We start from the raw sequence: 14,210 nt of genomic DNA, 5'->3' as shown, positions 1-14,210 counted from the left end.
TAAAAATGAAAAGCAAAAGTTCCTCTAATCCAGATCAAAAGTAAGAAATCAGAAGGGGTGAAAAAAGCAGTTCTTATTTATTTGTTTGTTTGTTTGTTTGTTTTGTTTTGCCAAGCATGTAGAAGATAATAGATATAAGTATATACAAAACTATTAATACATGAAATGGATACGAATAAATGGGGTTGTTATGACAGGGACGGTAGGCAAGTTGGTGCGTTTATGCACGCCCCTTAATTGTGCCTTATATGTTAACCAGCTGCTGTGCTGATCATTTTCTCCTTAAGCTACAGAGCTAGTAGCTTCTAGCTAGGAAGACTCTCTCTATGACCATATGTTCACAGTTTACAATTTGAAACAGGTTTCAACCAGCCTAAAAGACTGTTGGCCTTCAGCTATCATTTCCTCTGCCCTCCTAGATTTAAAGAGCCACCTGACTCAATGATGATGGCAATTTAATGTGGTAAACAAACTCCCCTTTCACCTTTTGACAGGCAATTTAAAATGCATGCAGGAGTAGAAGCATTGCTTGAGTGAACTTAGTAGATTGATTTTCTTGTTAAACCCTGCTTCAATTTCCAGGATAGCTTTTTGGGGCCGTATAGAGTGGCATCTTTTCTCACAATATTTTTCACATTCCTTTCTGGTTACTTGAATTTGATGCCAATAAAGCACACCCAAGGGCTAGAGGTTGCATTTAAATGCAAAGCTATTTAATTTTTATTTTTCAGTCAATTCAGTTATTTAAAATTCGCAGACCTCCGAATGTCTCAATATACTTCTTCCAACAAATATGAAGTTTATATTAGTGAAAAAAATCTGTACAAATTGCATATACTCATGAAAAGAATTTCTAAAAATGTATCATATTATTGAACTTGTTTAATAGAAGTATAGATCAGGCTACGTTGTAAACTAAAGTTGCATAGATTTTAGCATACCTTTTCATAATCAGATTTGATAAATGACCTTGGAATATTTTATTACATGTAAAACAGGTAACATGTTCAAGGGTTGTAACTTCAGAGTGACTATTTCTTATTACAAAATTTAAAAACTGCATATATTGCAATTTTCGTACAATACAATATCCACCAAGTACAATACATCCTGATGCGATATACTCCTGGGCTTACTGTACTCCATGCTTCATTGGTTTAGGTTTTCTCATGGATGTGTAGAGATACAACTACTCTTCTGACTGGGTTCTTTTGTTATGTGCCTTTGCCCTTGTTCTTTCTTCTTTCGTGGCTTTTCATTGCAGAGGAGGAAGTCATATGTTCTAGGAAAAAATGTGTTATTCTGATCATAAAACTTGTTTCCCTTAATACTAAAAAAAAAAGTATAACAGCACAACTCGGTTAGCACTGTCTTCCTGATTTAGACTATAAGGTAGGACAACTTTAATTTGTGATATGTGATTTTAGCCTTGCCATTTTCATGGTCTGCAGACAAAATGGCATCAATTTTGATATGCAGAAATGAAAGCAGGTTTATCTGTATTTAGAAAAAATCACATCTAATTGCATTTAATTTCTACATCTTGCAAATGAAGCAGGTGCATGAAGCAGCTAAACTGAAACTGGGAGAGGAAAGATATCAGAGACAGCACATATGAAAACCAAGGGTTGAGGGAAATATTGTTTAACTCATGGCCCCACTTTACAAAATGCTTTACAGATGTTGCTACTTCTCAGAGCTTGTTGTCCATCAACATTGCTGTTTATCACCAAGAAGCCTCTAAAGAGCCGAGGTGGCGCAGTGGTTAGGGTGCAGTACTGCAGGCCACTTCAGCTGACTGCTATCTGCAGTTCAGCGGTTCAAATCTCACCGGCTCAAGGTTGACTCAGCCTTCCATCCTTCCGAGGTGGGTGAAATGAGGACCCAGACTGTGAGGGCGATATGCTGACTCTGTAAACCGCTGAGAGAGGGCTGAAAGCCCTATGAGGTGGTATATAAGTCTAACTGCTATTGCTATTGCTAATGTGACTACAGGTTCCTAACTTGTTTCTGCTGTATTGTTTCTCTTGCTGTTGACGAAAAAGTGACCGATTTTTGCATAATATATGTCCTTGGGGATTTAATATATTTATATTTATATATTTAATAATATTCAAATTTCCTTTTGTTCTGAAAAATAAATGTGAACTCTTGATTTACCTTGTTTTTCACTTGAAAATATTTGTGTCTGGAGATTAAATCTGCATTCTTCATTTCATGTGTAATATGGCTTGTGTTAAACATATTTTAAATCAGCTCTTTCTTGTGAAATCTTGGGAAGGCTTGCCCTGAAAGGTGTGTGATATAAATGAATTAACATGGAAGGAAAGACAAGGGAGTCATCTACAATTTGAATGAGTCTCCTGACCAATAACAGCCATTGCAACCCAACAGCACATTGTGTATTAGAACCCAATTGGAAAAAGCTGCTTTAATAAGCTTTAAAAAAACCCACTCCTGCTATCTAAGAAAAAAAATGCCTAAGTGATGCTTTCAAACAGCTCTGGCTTCAGACTGATTTTGACACTGATCTCATGTGGCAGGGATTTCACACAAGAATTGTCATACTGCTCCATTTAATGCAGCACGCATGTTCCACAAACAAAAGCAAGACAATATTCCTGGAATGCAGAAAGATTGTTCTCTCTTGCTTTTACTGTGGGCATCTGGTATACTGTATATGATGGATCCATGCACTCATCAAGCATTGCAATAAGATTTGCTATGAGTGTTTTGGTTTGTAGTTCATGCTCTTAATTTCTGCGTATCATAGGTTTTGCCAGCTTGACAAAAAGAAAGTAACTGCATCTTTTCCGATTCTGAAGAGATTACCTGTCCTAAGCTGAATAGCAGGAACTGGGGATGGGAGATGGGGATGAAACAATTTATGCATTGTGTGACTTAATAGAATTTGGCTTGAAGTAAATGAGAGGGAAATCCTAAAAGAGCAGTGTCCAAAAAAAAGTATATTATTAAGGATCTCTGGAATGTATACCCATGCTGTAAAACAATTACAAGAATGATGCTTGATATAAATATTGAAAATAAATGGAATTATATATTAGCAACCCCTTCACACAGACACTGATACCATATCTATTTCTAGTAAAGTTAGAGAAAATCCTTTGAAATTAATGTAGTACTAGTATTATATCCCAATGCTTTTAGCAATATATATATGCACAAATGCAACACACACACACACACACATATATATACACACACACATACATACATACATACACACACATACATACACATACACATGCACACATATACATACATACACCCAACAATGTTAGTGGGCAATGTTTAGAAGGTAAACATTGGCAATATTAAAATATGCATTTTATCCTTGTTCAAAGATAAAAATGAAAATATTAAGAACACAGATGTTAGGTTTATGCTGATAACAGCAAGAAATGTTGTTATTCAGAAATAAAGACATAAGAATTTCAACACTAGATGTTTGATACTGTAAATTATTAGTATTGTCTCAATGAAAGGACCCACGGATACAAAAAATGCATGTTCTTTAGGTATAACGTTCCTTTTAATTTGATTTGTAAAGGTTGTGTACCTTTTTATATAAAATTGGAATCAACAAGGAGGTACTTAATCACAACAGTGGGGTGAATTTTGTGACATGGAGATATATCATTATCTTAAAGGAGAAGGAGTCTTGCATTTGTTATGAAGAACTGTATTTTCTAATAGTATACTTTTTTCTGTATTTTTTTAAAGTTAATATTCAGTAGATGGTGGACTGCTTTTGCAATTCCCTTACATATCCTGTTTCCCTGAAAATAAGACCTCCCTGGATAATAAGCCCAATCGGGCTTTTGAGCACATGCACTAAAATAAGTCCTCCCCCCAAAATAAGCCCTCCTCGAAAATATTGCAACACAGCAGCAGCCATGAGTGACCACACTCGCCACCTCCTGCACCTCAAAATTAATAAGACCTCCCCCCAAATAAGGCCAAGCGCTTATTTTGGGGGTCAAAAGAAAATAACGCCCTGTCTTATTTTTGGGGAAACACAGTACTTATTTAAATTCTGCTGTATTAAAAGTGATATCTGGCAAAAAAATTCTGGTTTTCCTTCTTCTCATCATTTTTCTCTTATCTCACCTCCAATATGACCCTTACAGATAAATGATTTGGTGCCATTCCTATTGATCCCCAGTGGCCCTCCCAACCCTTTCTGTTGTTCTGTCTGACTTTCTTCTCAAATGCCTCCTTACTCCTGAGATTCAAAGGCCTTGAAACTCAAAAGATTATTTGTTTTTTTTTTCTAATAGGAACTGTGCATATCAGGATCCGGAGCTTAATTAGCTTCCAAACCATACTGCTTTTCTTTCTTTCATCCCACTCTATCCCCTTCTCACAGCTGCGGCTACAAAGCAAATCAATAAAAGGGCCCTAAAATAGAAGGACATTTTCTCCATCATCTGAATATAGAACACCCACCGAAAATATGAAATTAAACTGTATTATTACACTGTAAAGTCAAGATTCTAAGAAACCTAAAAGACTGAATATAAATTCAGTAATCACTTTCTGCATTTCTCAGAGAGATATGTAAGTGAACACCAGATAAGGCCAAGCCAATCTGAACAAAGGAAGTGTACAGCAGTGGGGGAACTGCCTCTATATCCAATCATTTCTCACTTGTCAGTTTTCTAGTGACAGCCATTTGTTTATGTCCTGTTGGTTGCTGTTTGATCTTCACTATTATGTTTATCAGGAATCAGTAATAAATATTTGTGCCTTTGTGGTATGGATACAATAGAGAGCAATTTAAAAACAAGAGGTGGCATTAATATTTAGGTGGGAGGATATGCAGCAACTCAGAATTCATGCTCACCCAGACTATCTGTTGCTATGGAAGTCTAATGAAGGCAAACACTAATCTCTCTAAAATGCAATTATTTTAGTGAGATGTCAGAATTTCAGCAACAACCAGAAGTTCTAAATAAGTATTGCCTCCTTTGGCCATGGGAGTATTTCCTTATTTTTTTTCTTCACTTTATTGTTGCTTTTCACAGCAATAATAGGCAGGGCAGAATAAACCAATCTGCCAGGGGCATGAAAATGTGCAAATTAAATTCCATTTATTTCTTTCTCCGCTGTGCCACACTTGTAACTGGAAAGACTCCCTTTGATGTGTGAGCTATATCACCCGGTAGCTTAGAACAGCCATCTAAGTTCAACAGTACAAGATGGATTTTTGTCATCTTATTTTCAAATTCTATTTTTGCATTTCTAAAAAAAAAAAAAACCCGAATAAATGCAACTCATTGTGGAGCACTAACCATATGGAGTCAGTGATGTGTTGGCTTAGTAAATATTGGCCAGCTGCCTCTGGAGAGAATGCCTTTTGCAGACTGCAGCACACACTGTTTGATTAATCAGCTAAACTCAGAAGCAGATGTGACTTGAAATCCAAACTTCTCCACCTGAGCTCTCATACACAGCCCCCTTTTTAACTACACTGGTCAGCTTTGCAGTCATGAGGTTGTAGAGCTTCTTTGTCATGTACTCACTACAATGCCCATATTTGACTGGGAAAAACAATTTGAAATCAAGTAATAGAAAATAACTAATATTTGTGTATATTACATCAAGTAGATGCAATTATTTTGCAGCCAAGGCCATATTTAAAAATAAAAAAAGACTTTCAAGGAGCACAGCAGGTGTAGTGATGATGCAATGTAAATGATGCTAGATTGGGAAAGGATGCTTGATTGTAAACAGTGTATATAGGACAGAACTTCATTACGTAAATTATATCCTAAGAAGTCTGGATCTACTTTCTATGTTCAAGGAGACTTGAGGTCTTATTTTAACAATAATAAGGTAAAGGTTCCCCTCGCACATATGTGCTTGTTGTTCCTGACTCTAGGAGGCAGTGGTCATCGCCGTTTCAAAGGCGAAGAGCCAGCACTGTCCAAAGACGTCTCCATGGTCATGTGGCTGGCATGACTAAATGCCAAAGGCACACTGAACTCTGTTACCTTCCCATCAAAAGTGGCCCCTATTTTTCTACTTGCATTTTTACATGCTTTCAAACTGCTAGGTTGCCAGAAGCTGGGACAAGTAATGGGAACGCACTACGTTATGCAGTGCTAGGGATTCAAACCGCTGAACTGCCGACCTTTCAGATCGACAAGCTCAGTGTCTTATCCACTGAGCCACCGCGTCCCTTTTAACAATAATAGCCTTCCATTTTTCTTTTCAAATTGACACTTTTTCTGAAGTTTTATAAAGAATATTATAAAGTTCAGTGGGGAGGGGCAATGGGGGAACAATCTTACTGTCACTAACCCTCCCCTACCATTGTTCTCTGCTCTCCACACATCCATCTTTTTTTATAATATTAATGTATTCTCATTGTGTTCTTTTTCTTTGTTTATTAACTTATTTCTGTTCTCTTTACACTTTGTTCATTTCTTTTTATTGTGGTAAGCTGCCTTAGAACAGCCTCACGGCGAGAGAGGAGGCAAGTAAACTTAACAAAAAAATAAATATATATGCTGCAATACTTGAGTGCACTTGTTCCTGTTGAAGCAGTAGAATGTAAAATTAATTTTGAATCAAAATAGCTGCTGACATTTCTTCTGTTTTCCCTCTTTCTTATAGGCTACAATTGGAATTGACTTCCTATCTAAAACCATGTATTTGGAAGATCGGACAGTAAGTAGCAGGAAGTGTTGAACTGCTGAGATTATGAAGCTCTGTGCTCAGAAAAAACAGTGGGCAGACATCAAGAGGTCCCCATGCTAAGCCCCTCCTGTTTGACCAAACTGATAATTAACTTGTCCACTGATGGTGTGTCATACCTAGTAGGGTTGTTTTTGTTATATTGCCATGGACCCTATTAAGAAAATGGTGTCCTAAAAAAAAATTAGAGTCACACTTTTTCCACGTGGCTGCTTTTTTTCACAAGATTCTGCTGTTGCTCCTTGCGAAGAAGTGCAGAAGTAGGACAAATGAACAGAATTCAATCTAGCAATTATCACCTTTGGTAAATAATGACCACAAACTCCATGAATTACTCTACCCCCCCCCCCAAAAAAAAAACATTTACCTAGGATTTTGGCTGAATGTTAGTTTAGGGCAGGGGTCAGCAATTCACGGCTCTGGAACCGCATGTGGCTCTTTCATCCCTCTGCTGTGGCTCCCGGTCGCTCGTCAACTCCACAATTTATAGGGCTTTCAGTTAGGACAGGTAGAGAAAAAAGGATGCTGTTCTAGGAGAGGACTCTATGGTGGGGGAACCAGACTTCCAGTCAGCTCCAGAATTGAATGGAGGGGTTCCAGTTAGGACCTTTGTGGCTTTTTGAGTGTTTAAGCTTGCCGACCTCTGGTTTAGGGATTAGCAACTTCACTGCATTGCTTCCATGGCAATAACTAAAGTTGCCTGTCAAGTGACCTTGATTACCTTCAGGGGCACATCCCATTGTTAGCTTGGCAAAAGTACTAGAATGGTTTGTCATTACTTTCTTCTGGAAATATGTTTGGCTTTCTAGTTTAGAATATTGCTATATTTCTTGAAAGCCTCTCATCCAAGGCTTTGTTTTCTTACTTGCTGCTAGCATGATTGCTTGCCATCTCTGGGATGAGATGGAGCATGCAGTTTCTTCAAAGAAAGAAGAAATTAACTAGGAAGCTTTCCTTAAGTGCCTATGTTTTGATGCTTCTGCTTTTTCTTAGAAATGTCACTGCCCCTTCTTAAAAAAAAAGCAATTTATAATTTGGGGAGAACCTTTTTGTAAGGATAATCCAATGTCAACACAGATGGGCGTCAGCTAAAATGAGAGAGAAGCAGCGGCGGCAGCACTGCATTAATCGGTAGCATCTTGTGCAGCGTTAATGCAATCTCAAACATCTATCTTAGTCCTAATGGATTGTTTCCAAGGCTTTCCAATTGCTTTTATGAAAATGACAGGTCGAGTATAATAGAAATGCAAGAGGAAAAGTACTGGTAAATTTCCCTAAGCTGCCTCACAGATTGTATGATCTGCTAGGGGCTAGAAGATGAATACTGTAGCTTTCTTATTTCTGCTGTCCTTTCATCAGAAGATGCCAGCTAGTTGTTTCCCTAGGGAAACCGACTCAAATGTACCAAAGGGTAGGTTGCCTGCATTCAGACTAGGTCTGGTGAAGCATTCCTTTGACAATATTCCTGAGTCAGTTTGAATTTTGTATATGTGTGAAAGTGTTGTGCCCAATTATGATGACACAATGCTTGAATATTCCTGGTGTATCGATCCTCCTGATCCCTCTAATAATACAGATAGCTATAGACTATATTGCAAATCTCATGAATCAATGCAAATGTGCATTGCCTATGCCAGTGTTTTTCAACCTTTTTTGTGCAAAGGCACACTTTTTTCATGAAAAAAATCCCGAGGCACACCACCATTAGAAAATGTTAAAAAATTTTAACTCTGTGCCTATATTGACTATATATAAAGTGTTTTTCCCACGGCACACCTTACACTATGTCACGGCACACTAGTGTGCCGTGGCACAGTGGTTGAAAAACACTGGCCTATGCCTTCCTTTCAGTGAAAACCAGCGGTGACTTTTGTGATACTATTGTAGCCTGATCCCAGTTGCTTTTTAAAACCAACTATTACAGGCATCTCTCCTTCAAATTTCTATCTCAGGGGCCCCTTTTTGTTCATCCTATCAAACTTTCATAGTTATAACATTTGCAATATGTTTTTAAGACGCCAACTTTTTAAAATAAGAATTTCAACCTCATACTTTAAAACATACAACATTCTTGGATCCAAGATTTCACGAAGAAGTAGTACAAATATATCAAAGCAGATAATATGCATGACCAAAATTTTAACAAGCAGCAGATTGACTTCTGTCTGGTGTCCTCCAAAGGCCAACATATTTTAAGAACATCAGGTTGGGGGAAACCAATGTACAAGACATACATATAAATTCTTTCTCCCCATCTGTGTTCTATGGATTATAAATACACAAAATTATGTTTGTAATCTTGTGTGGGCACTACATAAGATTACAAATAATGTTTTGAAGAACTAACACACAAAACATTAAATGATCTATTTAAAAAACAAAATGCATAGCTAGAAGCCTCTTCTGTTTAATTCTTTATCACTTTTGTTTTCTTCCTGTTGTTTATATCTGTTTCTCTTCCTAATTGTGTGTGTGTATATGTATATGCCTTTCTCTTTGCTGCTCTCCTCCCCTGGCCCTGGCAGGTACGGTTGCAGCTCTGGGACACAGCAGGCCAAGAGAGATTCCGAAGTTTGATTCCCAGTTACATCCGTGACTCTACAGTAGCTGTGGTGGTTTATGATATCACAAGTGAGTTAAGTTTGGATGTGATTGTCTAAATGGAAATACACCATGAAGGCACTTTTTACTTCAATATCAGTGCTCTCTATAATATAGTACATCACATTACTCAATATAAAGTGAAACAAATGATTACACTAGAAGGATTCCTGACTGCCATCTGTCAGAAATGGTGTCAGGTCTCCTATTTGAGCCGGGGATTGGACTAGATGACCTACAAGGTCCCTTCCAACTCTGTTATTCTGTGATTCTGATTGTACTGAAAAGATATGAGATGTTACACTGGAGAGCTTGGCCCTGTTCTCCTTTATGCTACCACCGTATTTTAAGATGTAGTAATATGCAGGCATTCTAAATGTCCTTGTTAGCAGTTTTCACTACCCTTCAATCTTGTAAATTGCTATTATAAAGAACAGGAAGCTCCTGTTCGTATTGTATTATAAGGGAAGTAAAGCTTCCCTTATGTGGATAATTGTAATCCAAGGTTTTATTTTTCTTCTGTTTAATCATATCAATTTTTGGAGAGTGACTGGACAAACCCCTGTGGTTTTCTTAGCAAGGTTTTTGCCGTTGCCTCTTTCCTAAGGTAAAAGAGAAAGCGACTAAGATGGGACTAGAACTCGCAGTCCCTCAGCTTCTAGCCCAATGACATAACCATTATACCAAACTGTCTGTGTATATCTACATTGGAGAAGGCTAAATCTTAAGAGGTTCAATGAATATTAGAGACATACCTTAAATTCCTAGCCAGGTGCTGGGTGGGGACTTCTGGGAATTGAAGGCCACACATCTTAATGCTACCAAGGTTAAGAATCACTGCCTTAAGGAGTAGCTTGATATTCCAAATAAGTATCCTCAAATCCCACATTCTGCTTCCACTATTATTAAACCTGATACCACTGGGAAGTCTCAGGCCAAATAAAGCAGGAATCATTTAACTATAGACTGGTCCCTTCCTGAGAAATTAGATCAATGCTTTTTAAATCTTGTTAAGAGTACATCATTTCCTTTTGTGTATATAATACTGATTGCCCATATGGTAAAAACGAATTGATTTATGGACTGAGTGAAACTAATAAACAAGCAAAACACTGAAATATCTTCTCATCGGTATTTTTATAAACAGGCTGTTTTAAATTTTTGTGGGTCTTGTTTTTTAAAGGACACATTAATTTACTTCCCTTTAACATGTTTGCAACTAGAGCGATGGTACTTTCGATTACACTCCTATTGTCCTTTCCAGTATCTATCACTATAATATTTCTCAGATGGCTTGAACTGCCAACACCAGAACTTTCTGTGGCAGTTTTGCTTTAGTACCGTGCTTGTATTTCTTTCATTTATTATAATTATATGTCATGCTTTCTTCAAATTACACTTAATTTGTAATATTTCCATATGCCCATTTTATCCTCATATAGTCTGAAAGGGAGTGATTGACTATATGATGTCTTGTAGCTGAATGTCAGTTTTAATCCATGGCTCCAAGTGTGATCTACCCTTTATAACCACATTGGCCAATCTAATACATAAGAAAAGTCTTCCAGATCAGACCTACATTATGGGAAAGATGAAAATGCAGCAGTCATATCTCCAGCTTAAGGGCAAAAGTTCAGTGCCCAGTGCAGGAATATTTGCAAATGATCTGTCAGAGAGGTAGAAAGGTTAGCATCATAATGTCCTAAAGGAGCTCAACTAGGCTGACTTTTTTCCCATGCCCCTCCCTTTCTTGTGGTTTAAATATATATTGCAATCAAGACAGATAAATGTTTGTGTTTACACATGTTCGTTATTACTTTGTCTTAAAAAATGAACTATTTTTTCTACAGAGATGAAGTACCTATTCTCAAGAAACAGTATTTAATAAAATCCACTATAACGGCAAAAGCCATTTTATATTTGATGTCTGTAACTATACTGATATCATTGCATAAGCACATATATATTTTTATCAGCAATGGCATCTCTTCCTTGTCTGTAAAAAGTGGTTGTAAATCAGGGAATAGAAGTTGGAGAAGGAATTAGTGGTTGTAAATCAGGGAATAGAAGTTGGAGAAAGAATTATCACAACGATCTAAATAAATTATTCATAAACTTACTTAACCTGCACTACTGGTTATCCTTCATGAATTTGTACACTCCCATTTGTAAGCCATTTGAATTGATGGCCATCCACAAACCTTCTGGGAGCGAATTCCATAGTTCCATAAGTATTCTCAATGACCAATGATTTTCAGATGGCACTCGTTTTTTTCCTTCCACGAAACCTGTCTCCATGCTGAAGGAGCTACCAAGATAAAATAATTCTGATCTTCAAATGCTGGATCCAGGTTGTGCCATGAAGACACTAACTTTTTCTGAAGCCCTCTCTCGCCATTGTATTGTTCCTATTGAAAAGAACATAACAGGAGTGGGAAGTGAGAGAAAGGAGGATCTGGCTCCCTCTGGTGGCTCCAGCTGACCAAGGCAGTTGAGGAGTGAACAGACAAAAGTGATTCAGTATAAATGCTCCTTTTCTAATGGATTGCTTTGGAAGGACTGAGAGGACTGCTTTGGTTGCTATAGTTGCATACACTCTGTCTCTAACTGGCAACTGACCTTCTTAGAAAACAAATGTAGGCATTAGTGATTTGTTGAAAAAGAAAGCTTGGGCCTTCTGTTAGAGTTTGTTTGCCTTAGAAGAACTTGTGGTTGAAGCTGTTGCCAGTGAGGGTATGCATAGAAAACTAGCTGTGTGAACAAAAGACACATGCAACCAAATAGTCTACAAAACAAGGATAGTGGGAATTTACTGCTGTGCTAACACAAAATGTCTTTCCTTTTTTATTTTTTATTAACAAACTTGTAAAATACACACACAAAACCTAGACGTACACCACATTTACACAATACAATACGAACAGGAGCTTCCTGTTCTTTCTAATAGCAATTATCAATCGATACCGCTCACCTTATATTATTTCCCCTTCTATTGTGTTTCATTTGGATTTCACCATTCTTCACCCTCTTATTTTACTCATAACTATTATTTTTTGAGTTTTGTTATATTCCTTCATTGATTCTTGTTTCTTTCCTCCATCCACCTATACTATTTATCCCATATCTGGTAGAATTCTGATTCTTCTTTTCCCTGGATTTCTTTAGTTAGTTTGTCCATTTCAGCACAATCCATAACCTTTCTTATTATTTCATCTTCGCTTGGAGTTAATTTGTTTTTCCATTTCTGGGCAAAGGCAATTCTTGCCGCCATAATTATATGTAGTATTAAATACTGGATTTCTTTTTTGTATTTCGCAGACATTATTACTAATAAAAAAACTTCAGGTTTCCATTCTATTTTAACCCCCGTTATTGTCCCTGTTATATTTGATCCTTTTCCAAAAAATGTTAGCCTCCTCACAGGTCCACCATAAATGGTAATATGATCCGTGTATTGATTCACATTTCCAACATTTTGGGGAGGTATTTGTTAAGATTTTAGCTAACCTTGTTGGTGGCAGATGCCATCTGTAAAACATTTTGTACTGGTTTTCCTTGTATGCAACTGATAGTGTCATTTTTAAGTTTGTTCCCAAAAAAATTTCCCATTTGTCTAATTCAATATTATAGCCAAAGTTCTGTGTCAAAATGTCTTTCCTAAGGGATACTTTATCCGAACAACGTCTGGCTACAGCTGCAAGTGGCTAGTACAGAAATGCTTAAAATGTTAGTATTAGCTCTGTTTGCAGCTTGAGCATGAAAAATAGATTAGTTGTAAATTGTATGAATGTTGCTTGTGATATGCATGTTTTAAAATCAGCTGGCTAGGGGGAGGGGGCGTAATAATCACTGTGTTCTGATAAAAACAAATCAGAACAAGATTTCAACCTTCTGTTCACTTCCTGTCCATTCCTGTCCTTGTAAAAATACTTTACGTTGTGTAATATTTTTGTATTCAAACCTTTTTTTCTTTTGGCTTTCATTGTCCTGACATTTGTATCCAAAATCTTAGTTTTGATTTCTTTGAATCACTTTTATTTCTTCTTTCCTCTAGCCTCATAACACAGGCAGAAAAGTTGATATCACTTCTTTATTGTACAATTTCTTTGTGTACTTTTATCTTTTTCATCCCTTTTCTAAGGAAATGAGATTCTCTATAAGGAAATCCAGTCAGCTGTCCAGCTTCTCTTCGAAATAATCCTATGAGATAGCTTTACTAATTGGTGCAAAATCCCCTTTAAATTTTCACATATAAATAAATAATTTTAACCTAAGCACAATATTCAGTCACTCTGAATTGATTAATCCAGAAGAAGAACCCAGATATGGGTGGAGTAACTGGCTAAAAATTATATGAGTTGTGATTCAAAAACATTTGGGGACCAGAGTTTCTCCATCCCTGAGTCTGAATGAATTTTCTCAAATTCATTCAACACTGTGACTATTGTCAGAAATCATAAAAATTCTCCAAATCCTTTGGCTAAGCCATTTCTATCATCTGTTGGAAAGACTGGTCTGTACCTAATTTCTGGTTTTTCTTCACAGATCTCAATTCCTTCCAACAAACTTCCAAATGGATTGATGATGTCCGAACAGAAAGAGGAAGTGATGTCATCATTATGTTAGTGGGCAACAAAACTGACCTTGCAGATAAAAGGTAAACACCCACTATCAGAAATGAAAAGGAAGCAATTCAGGTACAGAAGGTCTCTTAATTTGCCTAAACTGTACACAGAAATGTTGAAGAGAGGCAGTATGTCATATACTATGGAAGACCTCTAAGGCAGTGTTTCTCAACCTTGGCGACTTGAAGTCCACAGGACTTAAAGTCAACAAGGTTGAGAAACACTGCTCTAAGTCTCTTTGTCAAAGGAAGAGATTCCCTA

The 14,210-nt window shown here is 37.0% G+C and overlaps 1 protein-coding gene across 1 annotated transcript in view; it reads left to right on the top strand.

Annotated features, from left to right (window-relative positions):
- RAB6B (RAB6B, member RAS oncogene family) overlaps positions 1 to 14,210 on the top strand; it is a 41,545-nt gene that overhangs the window by 19,465 nt on the left and 7,870 nt on the right. The window contains exons 3-5 of the mRNA XM_014054013.2: positions 6,643 to 6,696; positions 9,249 to 9,354; positions 13,870 to 13,981. Coding sequence (XP_013909488.1) covers positions 6,643 to 6,696; positions 9,249 to 9,354; positions 13,870 to 13,981 — 272 coding nt within the window. The remainder of the gene's footprint in view (positions 1 to 6,642; positions 6,697 to 9,248; positions 9,355 to 13,869; positions 13,982 to 14,210) is intronic.

Source organism: Thamnophis sirtalis, unplaced genomic scaffold (genome assembly GCF_051295495.1).
Source record: "Thamnophis sirtalis isolate CommonGarterSnake01/CBP01778 unplaced genomic scaffold, rThaSir2_p1.2 scaffold_11, whole genome shotgun sequence".
Taxonomy (NCBI): Eukaryota; Metazoa; Chordata; class Lepidosauria; order Squamata; family Natricidae; genus Thamnophis; species Thamnophis sirtalis.
Note: the sequence above shows the minus strand (reverse complement) of the source record. Positions and strands in the feature narration are given on the sequence as shown.